The following is a 20,397-nucleotide window of genomic DNA, read 5'->3' as shown; positions in this document are numbered from 1 at the left end:
ATTGTGATGGAGATATTAAAAATACGGAGAGTGTGGAGAAGCAGCTGTGGACTCGTGTTCCAGTGTAAGAGTGTGTCTCAGATGAAGCTAGCCTTAGGCTCAGAAGGAGATTGGATGTGTTTATTCAGAGTAAGCTAAAGTAAGGCATGTGTCCAATTTCTAAGATACTGGGGTTGCTGGACTCCATTGGAGGGAAGCATCCCTGTGTTCTACTTGTTACTAAACTTTAAATCACCTAGAAAATGTGCAAAAGATGTATTACTCTGCAGGATGGCTTGCTGATCTCCTGTGGTAGAGTATCTGAGTTGTAGTGACTAAAATCTGTTGCAAGAGGTTTGTTTGCTAGAGATAGCCATTACCTTAGAATATTGCATCCCAGAGCATCAGAACTGAGCTGTACATTTAATATGAGTTCAGTGGAATTTAACTAAACATAACTTTTTGTTAACAGCTCACAGCTGCAGCATAAACGCAATAGTTCTTATGTTTATATTAAAGCTTTAGTGCTTTCATTTTTCACATGCCTTTTATTAATAATCTGAAGCTTATGTATAGCTTTTTGAGCACGTGGCCTGATACATTTTCAACTGATGCATAAAAACTGATCTAAAAAAGCAGGCTCTAATAAGAGGCAGGATAAGGACACTCCACTGCAATGCAATTATTCATACCAATTACAGCCACTAGATTTGCACCACAAATATTGCATGCACAGTGGGTATTACAAGGGGCTCGGCAGAGCGCCAGGAATGTCTATAATAAACTGGGTCATCTCTTACAAGAATGTTGTTATTACACTTGAGAGGTCAGGGGATAAGCAGGGTTTAACCCTGCACTCGGCAGAACTGCTGATTCAATTTGCTCACAAGGATTGCTTTTCATCGTGAGCTGATAGTCTATTTTCTGCTGGAAGAAGCTTCTCTCTCTGCTTTTCAAACTACAGACGACAGAACTGGTAAAACCTAAAGAATTCAGCAAACAGTTAATGCTGCTGAGGATGAAACTGAGCCTCGAATCCTCAAGCAGCGGGTCTGAAGAGAGGAAATGAGAGCTGTATTCATAGAAGTTGTTATAATGAAGTAAAAATGTGAACTGAATTGTTGGCTTGTCTGCAGCTATGGGAAGGACTGTGCTAAATAGCATGCTTTTCAGTATTATCTCTTGATTGTTTTTTTCCCTGTGCTCACTGATGCATATAGCCATCAATGTTATGGTATTTGTAGGACTGAGTGGGGTTTCTCTAGTGTCCTGGGTTTCTCAGATGGCACTAAGCATGAGCAAGCATGCTTTTATTAACTGAATTGATGGAAGTGTAGTTGTGTGCTCAGTGTGGAAATTCCACCCCTTAATTTCTTACAGAAGTCACTGACCTTTTTTGTAAAGGTATGATGTGATTGTAGAGCAGCTCGTAATGTAGGAATCAAACTTCTGTTTAATGGTTGTCAAGGGGATGCTCCTGGGAGAGAACAGAGTTTGTGATTTCCCTAAGAAGTTCATGATGAGGCATATGGCAGCAGTCCCTTACAGAAAGGTGCTTAGTCTGGACCTAAACTTTGTTCAGGCTGAAGTGAGAGTCAAGGTTGAGGCTGATCCCGTTATGATGAAGCAGCAAGTGAGGATGGAGTAAGCAAGTGATCTTCCCTTGCCCTCTCTGCACTTACAGTGCATCTGTGTGCAGGTAGATGCTCCTGTGGGTCACCTGCTGTGCAGTGACCTGCCACTCTTAGCTACTTCCTTGTCAATCAGAGTGAACGATCTTTTTTTAGAGGTGGGGGGAAGATGGTAACATTTCAAGTCCAGCGAGCTGATAGATTCTACCTTCAGTGCTGCAGAGGCATAGCGGCGGTATCCATCATCACTGCTGCTGCTGCCAGAATGTGCCTTGCTGGAGTCAGGGCTTTTAGCTTTTCAGAGGCTCAGGTACTACCTGTAGGTTACTCAGTGCTGATCTTGGTGGAAAAACAGCACAAATGAGATCTGGGTTCCAAAGTAGAAAAGCTCAAGTGGAATGGGAAGTGCTAGCTGGAGAATGCGCTGGGTTTGCTAGGGTGGATTGAGCCATGCTGCTGAGGGCACCCTACCTGTTCATACCCTCTTCTAGTTCCATGTGCTTGGTTTTCTCCTCAGTTTTGTTCCTGTTTTCTGGACTCTCATGTGTTGTGTGTTGTGGGCTGCTTGGTTTTTCTTTCAAGTCAGTGAAATTTCCTTTTCTGACCTACCATAGCTATCAGCCTGACTCACATGCTGCTGCACGAGCTCCTTGGGCATGGGTGGGAGGACAGAGTTCCTGGTCTGGCAGTAACTGCAACAGCAACAAAGCAAAAACACTTACTGTCATCTGGAACACTAGGGATTGCTTTTGATGAGGAGGTGTGGGTCTTTTGCCTAATGTAGGATCCATTCGCATGTCACAGAAAAGCTTGGTGTTTGTTAGCGAGTTTCCTTGCTCTGTACTCATCCACAGAAGGAGTGTGTTCTTAATTAACCAGGAAAATCACATGGCAAGGAGAAATCCCACCTTACTCCAGTCCCAGCTCTACTTTCTCAGTGTTTGTCTTAATTTGACCATTGCAACAAGCAAGGTGAGAGAAGACAGCACTAATCAGGGTTACCCTCTTACGTTTGCAGTGTTGGTAGGCAGGTTACTACCCCTCCACTGAGGATGAGGAAGTTCAACGTGTGTTCCAGGGGCTTTCCTTAAACTGTGCATGTTAAATATGAAAAAAAATCTGTTTTATCTCCCTGAGAAATGCAGATTGCAATAAGCTCTGTGAGTGGTGGATTGCTCCAGCAGTGCTGTCAGCATGAACTCTCCAGAAGCAACAGCCAATGTCACTTTATTGAAATAATAAGTATAGTCTGGAAGGTGACATCGCCCTGCACTACCTGTGCATCCAGGAAAGCGGGATAGGCCAGAGTGACTTGTTTCTCCCTGTAGTTTGTGTGTTGCTATCACATTGCTTTCTGCCATCCCTTTGCTCAGCACCTCTCCCCAACAAGAAAGCTTCTCTAAATCTCTGCTTGACTGTATGAAACAATAGACAAGGAGAACAACCGAGCTCCTGGTAGCAGTAAATAATGGACTAATCTTGAATATAACTGGTACTTTCTTCTTTTACTGGACCACCTGGGATTATTTTATGAAGACAAGGTTTTGATGCCCCTGTTTTATATTCATATATTGAGGAGACTTGAGGGCTTCTAACCTTTTGAGGAACAGCAAGTTTTAGAAGAATAAAACCCTTGCAGTTTTCATATGCTGAAGATAAAATCGGTAACTGTACAAGGTTGTCAAATTATTTTAGTTGTGCAGGATTCCTTTTTATTCCATTTTTAAAGTTATTTCATTCTGACTTTTAACAGGTTTTTTTGGGGGGGGGAGAAAAGACAAATTTCAGATATCAAAAATCATGACTGTGTCTTCCAAAATTGAAATTTGGCATGTGTGGCTACAACTCATTATTACAGACTTTATTGCTGCATTTCTGTATTCCTAAATAGGAGGAGAGATGACAAGTATGGGTTGGTATGAAGAAACTGTAGATTTTTGTTAAAATCCTGAGCTAAAATGTTCTGATAAAGCTTCTACGTTCTCCTGGCAAATGGTGCTGTATGCACACACCAGTTTGAGAAGTGGTAGGATGTCTGGGATCTGCTTCTTGGTGTTGCTCCTTCTATCAGTAATCCACTATTACATATTTTGATAAATACACACAAAGATTTAGGGAACTCGCAAATAAAGAGTGGAACCAATTTAAACTCTGAAGTTTACCAAATAAACATAAAAGCATTCCCTTTAGGAGCTGGGAATCCTTTGAATTATGCATGTATTGTAGTTTGCAGTGAGATAAAAGAACTTTAGGTGGGGGGAGGCTGAGAAACTTTAAAAGCCTGAAGGAATAATTTGCATAAATTGGGTGGAGAGAGTAAACAACACGAGGGCAACAAGTTATTTTCAGCAAGGCCTCCTCGAAGGAGATAAAACAAACTTAAAAAAATCAGGTGGAGTCGAAAAAAGCTTTAAACTGGCATTAGCGCTGCTGCTGCCGCCTTTAAAGCAAATCCCAGGGAACTCTGCACTGCCCTGGATAAAAAAACCCAACTTGAAAAAAAGCGATTCTTAAGGGAGAGTTAAAAGAGAAGAAAAGCCATGGAGATGGTGTAACGTGTGTCTTACTGTATGCAAGACTGGAAATGAAGTGAAAAGCAAAAGTAGAGGGGTTTTTTTAAGAATCTAACAGTATTTTAAATTATTTTATCTTACAGTTACAGGACCGCACCCAATTTAGTGACCGAGACTTGGCTACCCTAAAGAAATACTGGGACAATGGCATGACCAGCCTGGGCTCAGTCTGCAGAGAGAAAATCGAAGCTGTGGCTGCGGAATTAAACGTTGACTGTGAAATAGTGCGGGTAAGAAACCGGGAGTCTTCCCCTGTCTTGTCTCAGAAGCAAAAATAGGACAGATGAAAGGCTTTAAAAATTTCATGAGGAAGCTTGAAATAGATTTCACGTATTACATAATGAATGACCATGTTGGGAAGTGCTCTCCTGCTCTCTCTGCAGTCTATATATAGCAAAAAAAAAAAAGCCCTCAGGTAAGAGTCTTATTGATCAGCAGCAGAAGTACCACTACGAGATGTTTTACATTCTCTTTAGGCTTGAGTAAGATTTCAAGTAAAAGTGTTACGTTTTTTAGTCAAATCCTGGAAGCCTGAAAAGTGCTATTTATATTGCTATTAAGATATTAAAAAAAAAAGCCTTTCTAAAGACACAGGGAAAAATATTTCTTGTTAATGCTTATAGGAAAAAGTAGTCATCAACATATGAAAGAAAATGCTCAAAAATAGGAAAAAAATACTTTTTGAGACTGTCTTGAAGCTCGGTCAAGATGTGATAGAGGACAAAGGGTACTGCCAAGAGTTCTGGGTCACTTCAATTTGACAGTCTGTATAGGTGCGGTTGAGGAAGGGCTGCTTAGAAAGTACAGGTTTGGTGTAGACAATGATAATGCGATTCCTGAGGTGGGGAAGTTTGGAACAGCATCAGTTGGGGGTGCTGTATTCCCCATTACCAAGCATACATCGACACTCGCAAACTGTGGGTGTCTCCTTCACTCAGAGTGGTGCCATTCTTCAGAAGATAGTCTGTCTGTCTTTGCAGGCAGTACAAAAGCAGGGTTAGACTCTTAGGACAATTGTGACCAGTCCCTTCAGCCATTGTCCTACCTCCCCTTTTCAATTCTGACATCGCTAAAGAAGCGGAACGAGGAGCCCTTATTTGAAACTTCTTTTGTAGGGTTCTTTCTTGGGTTGGTATATCGAAGTGGGACCAAAGTTACTTTCAGTGTAGAACACCAAGCAGGTTATTTACTTGCTTGTTTTCCTGAGCACATGTGAATTACTAAAAAAGGAAAATTGTAGTTTTGGAGGCTGGAAAGAATTACACCTGTCTCTGTAGAGAACACAGCTTCTCCATGTTTTCCAAGGTCTTCAGTTTGTTTTCTGCAAGATGAAGCTTTTCCCACTGACAACATCTTGGACTCCTGGATATGAAATACCTTATTCACAGGACAGGCTGACACTCATGCTTCACCTCCCTGTGGTGCCTTATGAACACTCTTAGTAGCACACACAGGATGAAGTTCTGCACACATCTTTCATAGCATCTGCCTGAAATGTTTTTGTCTTCAGGGCAGATGTTCTAGGCTCTGGCTAACCCCAGCAGACTCTCTGGCATAACCTATAGTAGGACATATACATATAAATTGACAAAGTAAGAGTAACTGGTGGTGTTACCAGTATCTGTCCTACCTCTGCCTCTGGTTCCTTGGCATGACAGATGTGAGAATTGTACAAGAATTAGGTAGAGGTTGGTCCTGCACTGGGGTTTTTGGTTGGTTGTAGGGACTGAATTTATGCTGCAGGGCATGTGCTGTCTTCAGTGCTTCCAGTGCTTCAGGAGATTATGCTGATGGCTGGGGGTTAGTTTGCAGCTGTGGTCTCTTTCTCACAAGGAGTGATGCAGTCAGCTGTGAGGCCGGAGTGAACCACAGCACCTCTGCCCTGTGCTGTGTTGGACTCGGGGACACTTCTGGAAAAAGCTCTCAGCTTTCAATGATCACACTTTGTTGCCTTTGTATTTCACTGTTCCTCCAGTTCTTGGTAGTGTGCAGCTAGCAACTGTTTCCCCCTTGGTGATAACAACAAATAAATGTAGTATATGTAAAATAGGATAGTGTGTATGTATATGTATTTTTAAAAAGCAAATATATATACATCAAATACTGCACACAACAAATATACAAAATATATCAAGAACATAATTTTATAGCAATATTTAAAAACATATAATTAGGCATACGTGTATCACTTATTTTAATTCAAGTAAAGAAATGTCCTCATTTACCCCTTTTAAGAGGGTTTTAATGTAAATAAATGATTTGTCCAGAAGTACAAAAGGTCAACCTGTGTTGGCTTGACAGATACCCAGTCCAGAGAATGTCACAACTGTCTTCCAGTGCAGGGGGAGGTGACACATGTCACCATGCGTTCTACTACATCGAACAGGTCATTTTATTCCTTGCTTTCCATATTTCTGGTAGGAGGGAGGGCTTGCAAAGTAACTGCTGGTTGTACCTTATCACCATGCATATTCACAAGGACTCTGAAGGAGGGAAAGACAAAAAAGTTACAGACTTACAAGGTTGGAAAAGGCCTTTAAGATCATAGAGTCCAACCATTCCTGTCCTGTGCTAAACCATATTCCTAAGTAGCTCATCTACCTGTCTACACATACAGGGTCAGTGACTCAACCCCCTCCCTGGGCAGCCTGTCCCACATCCTGACAACTCTTTCAGTGAAGAATTTTTCCCTAACATCTGATCTGACCCTGCCCTGGCACAGCTTAAGGCCACTTCCCCTTGTCTTGTCATATTTAATATATATATTTACATCCTATTTAAATATGTGAACTCTGGCCATTGCTTCATTGAACTTCGAACATTTCTTTTGCTTATATTGTAATTATTGCTGATTGTGTTTGGGGTTTTTTTGTAGTTATGTACACATTTCTGTTTATATTTCTCCTGACTGATTTTATTCATTCTGCTTGAAAGCAGAATACCCTTCTTGGCAGCAAGACATGATGTATTTGATAGCTATCAAACTCCTCAGAAATACATGAGGAAAGTAAGAAAATGCATGATAATTTTAATTTTTATTTTAATAGAACGTGAAGCTTTCATCCTTAAAAGGTCAAAAGCTATTCCTGAGCACCCACCACAGGCTAAAGATGCCTCCTCCTATTTCCCAGGAGCTCATCAGATAAATGCTAGAAGGTTCTGCTTTGGTCTGAGTTTAGCAGGAAAGCCAGGCAGTTGCAGCAGAAAGGCTGCTTGTTCCCCCCTCCCCACTGACTGACAGCTCTTCTCCATGGGGCCTTTAGGCCAAGCCTAAACCTGGCTTATCGTCGAGAGAGGCACTGCAAAACCCACAGAGAATATTCCTGCTTTATTTCTTCAGTGAAGTGGGATTGCTCCAGGTTCCAACTTAGAATCTTTCTAGCAGGTTGACACACTAACCTCCATATCTGGAGCATTGTCATTGTGCTTTTAAGTGGCTCCCTGCCAGTCGGCATCCCTAAGAGCTGCCTGAGGGCAGGCAGGCCTACGCTGACTGCTCCCGCCTGGACTCTGGCCTTCCCTCACTCTTGCTGGTCATCTGTTCAGCCCAAGGTGGGGAAACAGCTGCCAAATCCATTGCTGGCTGCTCCAATCAGTCTTAATGAGTCTCAACACCCTCACTTTACAGATGTTGTTTCCAGTTTTTAAGGAGGTAACATTTTAGGGATACAATGAGGAGAATTAAGCTGGTTGCCCCCACTGAAACACTAGCCTGCCCTTACACGGATCGCTGACCTGCTCCATAATATTTGCTGTTCTATGTCACATGCAGGATGGGGAAGCTTATTGGCTTTGTTTCACATTTTAATTTGAGACACATAAAAATCCATCCATCTGCTACAACCCCTTTTGTTATGTTGAGTGAAAGATTTTCTTTGGAAGGAGTGTAAAAAGACAAGTAAGATCTGCCTTGCCCAAGTGCCTCCAATTTTGACCTTTTTTTTTTTTTTTTTTTTAGTAAAAAAGCAGCAGATTCACTTTAAATTGTATAGGTTTGAGCACCATTTTACCATCATAAGATTTTTTTAAAAATTAATGGCAATACACTGGAAAAGAGGCCTGGGTCTAGAAGGGGATATTTGGCAGGGGTGGGGGTATGTTTCTCCAAACTGTGTGTAATGTAGAAAAACACCCAGATAGCTCTCTGTGTACCTGCTTTGCATTCTTCAAAGAGGAAAATCAGCAAGCTGGGTAAGCAAATACTGCCCAACAATTATTATTTGCCAAAAATAGTGTTAAGTATGTCATCTTTTAGCTAGTTAAAGACATTCAGCTTTGCAATTTTTTTTCTAAGACTGGCAGAGCCTGAAACTATCTTTAGAAGTTGGGACTGCTATTGATGTTTCTTAATTTTTCTATTTAATAATCAGGACATTATGAGAAAAAAGTTTTTTACTGAACTTTTTCATGCTGTGTATTGGAACTGTAGCTAAAAAAAGTGTGATAGGGAGCAGAAATGATTCTGAAATAAGACCAGGGTAATGTTTAGTGTATCTGTAAAGGAAAAATCTATGTAATACGTAATGTGTCTGGTGAATTCTGTTGGGACACAGACCTTGTGGAAAGGATGTGCCATGTCCTGATGATTTGATTCCAAAATCAGGAACTGCCCATGCTTTCTAGAGCTGTGTTTGATTTTTATGAGTCCAGAAATGCCAGCGCTAAGCATGATTCCAAACCTGTTAACAACCTTGCTGTGTGCATATCCTCATTGCAGCAGTCAAGCACACGCTGTATGGTGACAGCTTATATGGCTGAACTCCACTGTTATCCATCCTGGAACAATGCAGATGGTCCCACTAGTGTGTTCAGCTGCTCCTTACTGTGTTTTCAATGGTTGGAAGGAGGAGGAAAGCCAGGTCAAGAAGACTGGAAGTTAGGAGTTGGCAAAGAAACTGCTTCCTGGCTCTAAGAAAGATATTTTTTTTTGGGTGCCAGTGGAGATTGACTTGGATGGAACAAAGTGTCTGGGTACAAGATCTGTTTAGCAGAATTGAAATTAGATGAAGAGTTGAAAGCCTGAGTAACGCAAGGGAAGGGAAAGAGTTAAGAGGTAAAGAGCTGCTGACAATTTTATTGCAATATGTTAAACTGTATTTTGAGTCTCTAATAATTTTTAATGTAGACTTGTGTTTATCAGAGAAAGCAAGTTAACTCTGTTCTGCAGATCCACTTGGAGAATTTCTAAGGTGATTTTATTTTTGAGACTTTTGGGTTTTTTGCTGTAAAATGAACTTAAAGCATCCATACCCATCTGACCATGAATGGGGTTCCAAGTTCCTTGGTTTTGGCCCTGTTTCATGTCCTACCACTGTTTACAGCATGCTCTTCTATACCTTACTGCAAACAGTGTTTCTTAAGTTCTTTTCTTCCACCCAAAGGACTGAAGGAGAACATGGCTCTGAACTTAATTCTGCCCAGTTATGTTTTGTCATCAAAGTGGAGGGGATGTAGAGCTACCGCCTTGGGCAATTTCTGTGCTGGAAATCCTGGAACCGATGGGCCACTGGATGCTTTAGTCCCCTTGTGGAGGATGCAGGGTGGGAGAACCTGGATCAAAGATCTTGCGTTGAATACTTTAGGTGGGGAGAGGCCTTACAAGGTCACATAGTCTGACTATTCAGAGCAGGATTGACTTGAGTTAGGTCAGGTTTCTCAGGTTATCCTGTAAAATGTTGACTACCTCCAATGCTGGAGATGCCAAAACTCCTACAGACTCCAGCCCCTCACTGTAAAGCTTTTTTTTTCCCCTTTTTTTTTGTTCTTTTGTATTTTAATACTTCCAGTCAGAGCTTCCCCTGCTGCAACTTGTGACTGCTGCTTCCTTTCCTTTTGCTGCACACCTCCCTCCCCTTTCCCCTTGTGCTGGAAGACTGAGCCTGGACACGGTATTCCAGAAAGCTGCCTCATGAGGGTCAAATCTGGGGAGGGGAATAATCACCTCCCTTGCATTGCTGGCTACACTCTTGTTCCTATCGTAGAAATGTGCTAATTTCACTTGGTTGTGGGCCTGTTGCTTTTGTTATAGTTTCTGATAGAGTTCATTTTTATTTCTCTTACAAGACTTGGATTGGGAATCGAAGACGGAAATACCGTTTAATGGGGATTGAGGTCCCACCCCCTAGAGGAGGTCCTGCTGATTTCTCTGATCAATCTGAATTTGTTTCTAAATCAGCACTTAACCCAGGAGAGGAAACTGCTACTGAAGTGGGGGATGATAATGATAGGAATGATGAAGTATCAATCTGCTTATCTGAAGGAAGCTCACAAGGTATTTGAAAATGCAGTTACTACTGTGCCTATCTTTTCATTCTGTGCAGTGTGCATGCTTTGGATTCTCTGTTGTACACGTTCAAAAATGTCTGCAAGTGTTTAACAGTTGCAAGTTATCTACCTTGGCCATGCTGAAGGTGCAGTTTGGTCTCATCCTACCTCTCTCTATATGGATTTGGTTGGGTTTGTTGTCACAAAGCTTGCAGAAAGCCCTTATCTTAAGACCTCTCTTTCTGCCAGATTCATCAGAAGTTGAATGACAAGTTCTGGGTTTGCAGTTGAGGTAGACAGACAGACAGTACAAATGTCTTAAGTCTCGCTTCCAAGGAAGCCCAGATTTAAAAAAAGCTGCCCATTACCTGGCCAATTCTCCACAGCCAGCTTGACTGTCCATTCCTACTTGAGTCACACCAACTATTCCTGTCTAAGCAGGCACCGGTGCATGCGAACCCACTCACTCCAAGTGATGTACTTAGAGTTTTCCTGATACTAAACTCATGCTGATGAGAGCTGGCCAGAAGATAAACCTGCTCAAACTTGGTCTTGAACTCACAGAGCTTTGCAGTGTGGCAGAGTGTAGCAGGACGTCTGCCGTTCAGCTCTCTGAGGTGTGTATGTGGTCTCTGACCAGAAATGCAAGCCAGCAGAAAGGATAGAAGTCAGTAGCAGGGTCCGACTCAGAAAGCCTTAGGACTGCCTGTGTGTTCTTGAGTGATAAGTGTCTTGAGCTGAATTCCCTTTTCCTCCAGCCTCCCAGAGCCTCCTGACCACACTCATTGATCTCTGCCTTCCCCTCTTGTCCATCAGCACCGTGGGCCCAGGGCAGATGAACTGCTGCTCAGCACAATCACTAGCTTCAGAAGCTCAACTAATTGCTCCCAGTGCTTCTGATTAGAAGGGATCAATAAACCCTTTGCTCTCTAAACTAAAAGAAAGTCTGATCTAGTGCATGCTGTTGAAGCTTAATATACCAGACCTGATCTTGTCATTCTGTCTGAACAATTTAAAGGAAAGAACTGGAAAAAAGGGGAACTGCTGGGGATGAATTTGTGATAGCTTTGTCATACTCTGCTGTAAAGAGAAGAAGATGATAAAGAAATGGGTCAAGTGATTGAAAGCCAAGTGAGATGCAGAATCTAAGTCCTTGATTTGCCTGAGGTGTGGAAGGAACCAATTTAGTCAGATCTGCTTGAAAGAAAATGGTGACAGGGGAAGAGTCTGGATTCTCTGTAGCTTAAAGTGAGGAATAACACCCCATTTACTGAACAAGGCTTTCGTAAAACAGGGTAAGCCTGTAAGGCTGGGAGTAAATTATTACTCAAAGCTGAAGGAAGTGCAGGAAAACTAAAGGATTTCCACAGCATCCTGGCATCCCACTTTCCCTCCTTTATTCTACCACAAGAATTGTCTCTATTCATTTCTCCAGTTCTGCTGCAGCTCAGCTTATTGCAAGATTCCTGGAAAATGCTTCCACCATTAATCAAGTGTACTATTCAGTCACAAATATGTGGATTTTTTAAATGTTTGAGAAAAACAACTTTTGGTACTAATTTATTAAAATAAAAACCTAAAAAGCACCCACTCTCAAAGACAGAAAAGAGATATTTTTTTGCCACCTAATGATGGTGTTGATGGCTCTTCCTTTTAAAATGTAGTACGTACTCCAATCCAAAACTCAGCATTTTTCATAATGCCTTAACTTTTTTAGACGTGTTAGTTGAACCCATACTTTGTGTAAATGAACAGAGGTCTGTGGAGACTGTAGTAGCTGTGCCAGGTTAGCTGAGTGTGGGTATTTAAAGGGCTGGAAGTGCTGGAGGGAGCTGATTCATTCAACGACTGAATCCAGGTGGTGACTGTCAGGATCACCCAGTGACTGGTGTTTCAGACTGTTTCAGAGTCCCCGAGGTGCATCTGCAGTGACCTTTGTTCCTCTGCATGTGATGACAGGGTCTTGCCTCCCTTCCCACTTAAAAGTTCGCCCATTTCAACCCATTTGCTTTTGCTGCTAGCAGAAATTGTCCTCTGAAGTTGTGACCAGTGGCAGATTAATTTTATTTGAAACAACTTTAGAGATATTTAACTGGTAAAAAAGTTATTTAAACCACTTAACTCTTGCTGTATGGTCTGGCCTAAACATTATCCTGTCTTTGCAAGTGTTGGTGATCTCCAGTTAAATTCTGGTTGTGTGGAAGTGATACACCCCTGTGTCATATCTGCCCCCCATCAGTATCCCACCCCACCACCTGCTGCCTGTCTGCTCACCATGCCTCTTTGCCTCAGACAGCTAGACTGACCCCTGGGATGAGAGCTCTGCCCTTTGCAGAGCTGTCATTTTACTAGCACTTTTCCAATTAATTGCCTAGTTATTAATGGCATCATTTCAGCTCTTTATCATAGCTGTCTTGCCTCTGTTTTGGTTTATCTTCTGATTTCCTGTTATCAGCCATTTTCTTTTTAACAGTATATTAATGTGGAGAATTAAAGTAAATCTGGGAGACACACATAATCAAAGTGGTGAATAGGCTTCTCTCTTTTGTTTCTTCACGTTGGCCATAGTTAGGGCTAATGGAATCATCTAGTGCTTGTGAGTGAGCTTTAAGGATAAGGTTTGCTCTGTTCTCCAGTGTGTACTTTGCTTATACATAAAAGACCAGCTTAGGTTTGCTGGGAATAAACTTTTGCCATACAAGAGTGAAACAATCTGCGTAATCAGGTTTTGGTTCAAAGCTAATCAGTGTCTGCAAGGCATGGAGGATGTTCCATGTAATGATTTGTTTTAATTTTTAAAAAGTTCCACGGACCACTGATGTGAAACTGTTTCTCACTCTTAAATATTCCATCCTGAACCTAAAAATAGGAAGGTTTTGTTAAGTTGCAAGAGAGTAATTGATAGTGTTCCTGTTGTTCCAGGTAGCAGTTGGCATGATGTTGGCCTGAAATACTTGTGATATGTCTTTTTTTAATAATTTGGTATTTTTAATGAGTAGCCATTGATAATACGACTTTGCTTTTGTTATCTAGCAGATGTGACATGTTTAGTGGTAAAAACTATTAGTGTTCCTTCAGCATCAAATCTGAAAAACTAATTTATTTCTGCAGAAGAGACAAATGAAGCTCTTCAAAATGAAGAAATCGGTCACAAAGATGATGACCAGAATCCAGTATCTACTGATAATGTGGTATGTATACCTTTCTTTCCCACTAACCTGACCTCCTTGATTGCTGCTCTTGAGGTTATTACCCAACACTGGTGGTTTTGCTAGGTGAAAACTTCAGTTGAATGTGCTAAGAATCCTTCCTTACTGGTTGAGCACTAAAAGAAACTACCGGAAGTACCAAAACACAGAGCCATGTGCACTCAGCAGATACCATATGACACAGATTTTTCTGTATTCTAACAATCCAGTGTTCTGTGCTGGAGCGCTCCAGGGTGGTAGAACAGTAAGAATAAAACCCCAGAACTGTAATTGAACATGGTTTTCTCAGCTATCTCTGGTGCTTCCTCTCCATAGCAAACCTTGAATATGTAAGCTTATCCCAGGGTGGCTATGTGCTCCTCATTCCCATACCCTTGGCAGGTCATTATTTAGATATTCCTTGTTTTCCCACTTAGGTTCACACTGAGTCAGACACAGTTCTTGCTGGTTTTGACTGACTGCAGTGAGAGGAGGAAGGAAAGGCAGACTCGTGGCAAATAATGTGATGTACCCCCTTTGGTTAACTGCCTTCTCTCTGGTTAGAGGAAAGGAGAGGAGGAAGAGGAGAGAAGACCCCCAAGGAGTAGTGTGGTTTTCATCTTAAGAGTTGTCTGCAGAATGACCAGGTGATGGTTCCTGTTCCCAGTGTGCTCTTGTGGCAGTCAGAGCTTACACACCAGCAGCTCAGAACCCAGCAAGAACATTTCTGTTGCATTAACTGCACACAACCTGAAGTGAAGGGGACTCTCCTGTTCTCTCTCACCTCCCTTTCTCCATACATAGGAGAGAACATTTGCTTTCTGTTGTTGATATGTGGTCATCTTTTGCACAAGCTGACATCCCACAGCTGGGCTTTCTGTGGTTGCCCAAATAGAAACAGCTGCCTTTTTCCCTTCTGTGTACCTCGGTGGCCTGCTGTGACCTCAGGTAGAACCACTCTGGGTATCACACAGATGTGTTTGCCATGGAGATGCAGAATGTGGAATGACAAAGGTGGAAGGTTTGCAGAGATTATGTCTGAGAGACTCGGTTCTCCAGGCTACCTGAACTCCAGCAGTGTATAACTTGATTTAATAAGAGGGGGGTGAGAAAAGTGATAGTATTTTCTTACTCTGTTCTGAAAACACCGTGACAAGGCTGTTGAAATGTATGCTGTTAACGTGGGACATACATTGGCCTTCTGTAAGAGAGATGGTTTTCTTATTTGAAATTCTAATCTGTTCTTTCCCCTGCTATCTTAAAATGTATTATTATAGGAAAGATAGAGTGAATGTGTGGTCTTTATTTAAAGACTCTTTCCTCAGGCTGAGTCTGAAACCAAAACTATTTGAATTGTGGTGTTACTCAGGGTAAGATACAGCAGCAAGTCTTTGTGGCACCAAGCCTCTGAAATGTTATCACTTCAGCTAGGTTGTCAGACACCCAGCACAGAAAACGTGCTGTACCCTCCCTACCTTCCACACCTAGCTGTGAGCTTGGTGAGCGCGACTAGCGAGAGACTAACCTCTCCTGGGGGATTTCTCCTTGGTGATTAGAAGGAAAATTCTGATGACACACACATATGCTGCAGAGAAGAAACTTCCTCTGATATAACACCTCAGGAACAAACCATTACAGGGTGTTGTGTTGGTGTGGGCCCTTGCCTATTAAACGGGGTAGCAAAAAGAGTAGTAAAATTGCTTTGACTTACTATATACAGTCTCATAAATGATTGCAACTGTCAAAACAATGAAAAATGGTTAACCCCCCCCCCCCTCAAACCTCTTCTGCTTTCTTCTCAAAAATATAGTGACAGTTGTGATTTCATCTATGCTGTTACCCTTACGAGTTCTTGGTCAAAATGCCCTTCTTACCACTGTCTGATTCAAATCCACTCCACCTCTCTGTGGTCTAGCTTAAATATGAGTAAAAGTTAAAATCTTGTAGTAGTAAAGTGTAAAAATGTAAAGTAGTAAAAGTGTGTAAATATTGTGGTTTGTTCTCTTGAAACAATCTTTAAATGTAACTGTCTTACACAAGGAGGCTTTCTGTGGAAAGAAACCCAGGACATACAAGTGTGAAATAATGGAAAAGGGAATGTTTTCAAACTCAAGCCAAGGTTGTACCACATTCCCAAACAGTAGTGAGGTTGGCCTTTAATCCTGGGCTGTGCATACCTTTAGAAACCCCATACAAAAACCTCCCCAGAATTTTTGTGAATGAAGTGAAAATGTCTGTGTGTGCATTCAGCACTGTTCTTTCTATCAGCATCCTCCGCTGTTCAGGGCATTTGACTTGCAATGTGGACAGAGGAGAGACCTCTTCCTTTCCTTAGCCAAGCAGCAGGTCAGGTAGGACTTGCCTGTCACTTGCCATAACGTCTGTTTTGCTCCAGAGGAATAAACTTCCATAACCTTCTCCACCCTGCAGGAGGTCTTCAACAAAAGGCTCACAGAATAAAATGCTGCTCACAGAATAAAAGGCTGTGGCAGGCTGTAATGAGATGCAGCGTGCAGCTCAACGCCAACAGCACGGTGAGATATGGCTCCTCTGTAAACAGCCTGAGTCACCGTGGCAGCAGCTCTGAGTACCGCCAGCTTGGAGTTGGATTCCTCCTGGCTGAGGTGCATGATTGCCATCTAATGGGGGCTGTGCAATTCTGTTTCTCACAAGCGAGCAGAAGGTCCTCTTAGCATCGCCCTTTGGTGCCAGTTTGAGATGGGGGTTGTTGTCTGTCTGTCTCTGCATTCCAGTGTTTGAACCTTTTACTTCTGTTTCAGAAAATAGAAATCATAGATGACGAAGAAAGCGACATGATAAGTAATTCTGAAGTGGATCAAATGAGTTCTCTTTTGGATTACAAGGTGAGTAATTAGACGAGGGGATGTTAAGCAGGATAGTCCTCTGCAGAAGGTTTGGATTGGTGTGTCCTTAAGGAATTTGGTGAAGGCCTGTGGGAATCCATGGCTCCTCTGCTCTAACCTGGTGTGTCATGGCACATCACCCTCAGCCACATCTCCTCATCCTATTTCCAGCCAGATCACCTGGTTTTCAACCTAGAGGGAGGTAGGAAGAATCCCGTTCCTGCAGAGCAGTTACATTACTCTCTTTGTGGCCATCTGCAGCCCCCACCACGTGTCCCAAAACAAGCAAGTTCCTGAGCCTCTAAACCAGAACTTCCTTTTTGTGTGGGAATTGTCCTTTGGAGTGTCACAGCAAGCTTCTACCTGCAGCATGGTGCTCCAGAAAGGGACAGAGCACCTGGAATCCCCTAATAAAGCAGGGGGATCTGAGAAGAAGTCGTCATTCTTGCAGCCTAGAGCAGATCATGTCTGGAAGGAGAAGTTGTGGGAGGGAGGAAAAGCAGTTGGATACCTGACAGCTGCTGTGTGCTCCCAAAGGGTGAAGGTCGTATGTGTGTTGCTGCTCTCCTAAGAGCAGCCACAGTCCTGTGGTCTATATGGAGCACGTTTTTACATACCTAGCTGATTTTTTTTCCTTAAATACCCAAGTATGTTTTACTAATGATAATCAGTTAGCAGGATAATAAATAGCTCATCTTCTCAGAACCAAAATCACTCCCTCAAGCAGTGTTTTCCTGGTAGGGGCGGTGGAGAATGAATATGGAGAGGGAATGACCTTTTCTTAATGTCACCTGTCACCACAGTGAAAGGCTTGTTGTGACAGCATGCCCTACAGAACCTTGTTTGCTGGTTTGTTGTTTGACATTAGTGATTAGTCTTTGTGCCAGTGTGTTTCCGGCCTAAATCTGAATTCCTTCTTCAGCTGGGCAAAATCCTTTGCTAAACAGGCAACTCCTGCATGGCCATGTGAAAGAAATGCATGCAGCTAATTTTCCAGTGAAAGCCCAAGGATTATTATTCTCAAAGTTCTTTTAACCTGAAACAGTGCAGTGAGCAATGCTTTCACTGAAGAAATGTGAATTCGTGGGGAAATAAAGCCAGCAACCATTTCTAAAGGCTTTTTACAGACCTTCCAGGTCATTTTCCTATCAACTGAAGTTGAATTGCAACCAGTCTAGTAGATGTGAGCAAAGCATCATTCTATGTTATTAAAGAATACATATTTCAACAGGAAAACAAAATGCCACCTTATAGTTTCACTGTTGAAACTTGCCCATGTCATTATTTGTTGCCACCAAAACGAGCCATCGAGGAGCATTCTGTATGCAGAGCTGCCAGCCTAATTAATCACATGGCTGCATAAGCAAGGGTGGGTTTCTTTGCCTCTGATACTCTGGGTAAATGCAAGACTTACTGCAAATTATCTGTGAACCTCAATCCAGGGTGTGTGGTGCACTGCTAACAGTTTCTGGCTACGTGTTACTGTTACTGTCTTGCAGAGGATGTGTGGCTGGTGCCACCAAAAATCCACAGTGACTTTGACCTTGAGAAGCCAACTGTTTATTGAGGTTACATGGTCTTTGCAAAGGTAAATAGCCAGAGAAAAGAAACTTTAGCTCTGCACTGGTCAAGAGATTTAGCATTTTGATGCTGCATACCAATCAGCTGGTAAGGTTGGGGGAGAAGAGATACTTGGAATGAGCTGAAGTACTTACCAAACCTCAATTTTTAATTAAGTCTGTTATTTTTTCATCAAGTGCTTTGCAAGTACAGTAACACATAGTTATGCAAAAGTTGGAAAAAAAAGCCTTTTTAGCTGCACCCTGCCCATAGCTGATACTTCCCTGTTTCATAAACACACCCCTGTTTATTGTGCATCCTGAGGGAACCTGGGGAGGTTGCTGACCTGACACTTCATGATAAGTGTCAAACTCAGCGGCACCAGCGGGCGCTGTAGCTTCAAGGAATTTCCAAGTTTTCCCTGGTCTTTGTGTCAAGTCTCTGGCTGTAATCACAGAATTTATTTGCCATCTCTTCTCACACCCCGCTTGCCTCTTCAAGATCACTTCTAGGCAGAGACCTGGGCCTTGTTTTTCTTTATTATAAAATGGAATTGGAGGTCATCCTTACAAAATTAAAAGCAGGGCTTTTTTCAGAGGTTTATCAAACCCCCAGTCAACATCATTAATGCTTTAAGGAGTCAGTAATCCTGCAGTGCCTTAGTTTTGACTCCAGCATGATTAGGCATCATTGAAGTGATGCAGAACTATTTATTATTTCCAGAACTTTCTGTACTTTTCCCCACAGAATGAAGAAGTCAGATTCATTGAGAATGAGTTGGAGAATCACAAACAGAAGTATTTTGAACTACAGACGTTTACTCGGAGTTTGATACTTGCTATTAAATCAGATGATAAAGAACAGCAGCAGGTAAGTCTTGAAGTGGGTTTTACTAACAGTAAGCCTAACTCTGTGCTCTATCACTCCCTTGGTTTTATTCCAGAGGCTCAAATTATGATTAGAGCAGTGTTGTGCTGAACAGCATATGAGACAAGCCAGAGCTTTAAACAAAAGAAAGATCTTGCAATCTATGCAAGCAAGGACATGGACAAAGGAGTGTGACTTCTGCAAAGGGACAACCAGTGCAGCGGTGTGCGCTGAGGGCCTGGGATCTGTCTGTTGGGAGATCAGAGATGGGAGATCTAGGAAAAAAAGCCAGGCTTTATCTGTTTTCCTGCACTGTATTAATACCTAGCACTTCTTTTAACGCCTGGTTGGATCACATCTTGTAGCAGTAACTTTTTGGGGGTTATTTAGGAAGAGATTTTGCTGCTTTTATGTTTTTTTACTTTCACCTTTACAGTCTGCTGCTTTTGAGGGGTAAAAACAGAAACTTTAATGTTCAAGAAAGAAGCTTAGAACGCTTTCTCATCCAAAACACCCAGAATAGATCAGCTTCTGGTTGTTTTCCATATTGTTTTCATAAAACCACGTGAACTGGGTATGAAGAGAAGTAAAGTTGAAATCTTTGAGATAAGTCAATAAATCCCTGCAGTGTTAATGGTCTCGTACACAGCATCTAGCTGTCACCTGCATGCTCCCAGTATAGCATGGTTATATATGTCTTAAAGGTTCAGCATGTTGAAAATACATAAATGAATATACATAGTACGATGTTTTTTCTTTCAGTACCCACAAACACTGACTGTTTGTATTTTTACCCATCCCAGATGGGTAAAACAACACTGTTCCAGTCCGACACTGACTAAAAAGTTCAACAAAGTTTTTCCACTATACATATGCTTAAACAACATTTGAATGCTGACCTAAAACACATAGCTAATGCTGTAATGTGATATTGTTTGACTTTCAGGCACTGCTCTCAGACTTACCTCCTGAACTAGAAGAAATGGATTTCAACCATGCATCCCCAGAGCCCGATGATACCTCATTCAGCTTGTCGTCTTTATCGGAGAAGAACGCCTCAGACAGTTTGTGATTTATTTTTTTTTAATTGACAAAAAAAGGAAACCCCTCTGAACATGGGGGTTTGAAGAGAACAGTGTTTGGCTACCCAGTGTTCTTCAGTCCATAAAAAGAAAGCCCAAGGTGAAGGAGACCTTCCTGAAGGATCACTGCGGTGTGGCATGACTACAGCTTGCAGCGTCAAGACATCTCCAGTGGTGGTTTTGGTAAATGAAAGAACCCTGTGAGGAAAGGTTACACTTCTAGGGGTTTGCCTTGCTTAGGAGAACTTCTGACTTTCCAGAATAACTCTTGCTCTGTAGCAAAGTCTTTTTTTGAGCAGGGAATCCAGGAATGGGAAAAAAATGCCCTATGTTATCCAGACAGCTGATTCTTCAGAGTTGCTTGCTCACCACTCCTGTTTGTTATTTTT

General features: G+C 42.1%; 1 protein-coding gene across 1 annotated transcript in view; it reads left to right on the top strand.

Annotated features, from left to right (window-relative positions):
- Positions 1-19,998, top strand: part of HDX (highly divergent homeobox) — a gene marked incomplete at its 3' end in the record, with an annotated part of 42,068 nt that extends 22,070 nt beyond the window's left edge. The window contains exons 5-10 of the mRNA XM_084269049.1: positions 4,267-4,413; positions 10,247-10,454; positions 13,559-13,638; positions 16,416-16,499; positions 18,807-18,929; positions 19,873-19,998. Coding sequence (XP_084125175.1) covers positions 4,267-4,413; positions 10,247-10,454; positions 13,559-13,638; positions 16,416-16,499; positions 18,807-18,929; positions 19,873-19,998 — 768 coding nt within the window. The remainder of the gene's footprint in view (positions 1-4,266; positions 4,414-10,246; positions 10,455-13,558; positions 13,639-16,415; positions 16,500-18,806; positions 18,930-19,872) is intronic.
- Positions 19,999-20,397: the final 399 nt, after the last annotated feature.

The sequence above is a fragment of the Gallinula chloropus genome (genome assembly GCF_964237585.1).
Source record: "Gallinula chloropus genome assembly, chromosome: 11".
Taxonomy (NCBI): domain Eukaryota; kingdom Metazoa; phylum Chordata; class Aves; order Gruiformes; family Rallidae; genus Gallinula; species Gallinula chloropus.
This window is presented reverse-complemented; position numbering and strand designations above follow the sequence as displayed.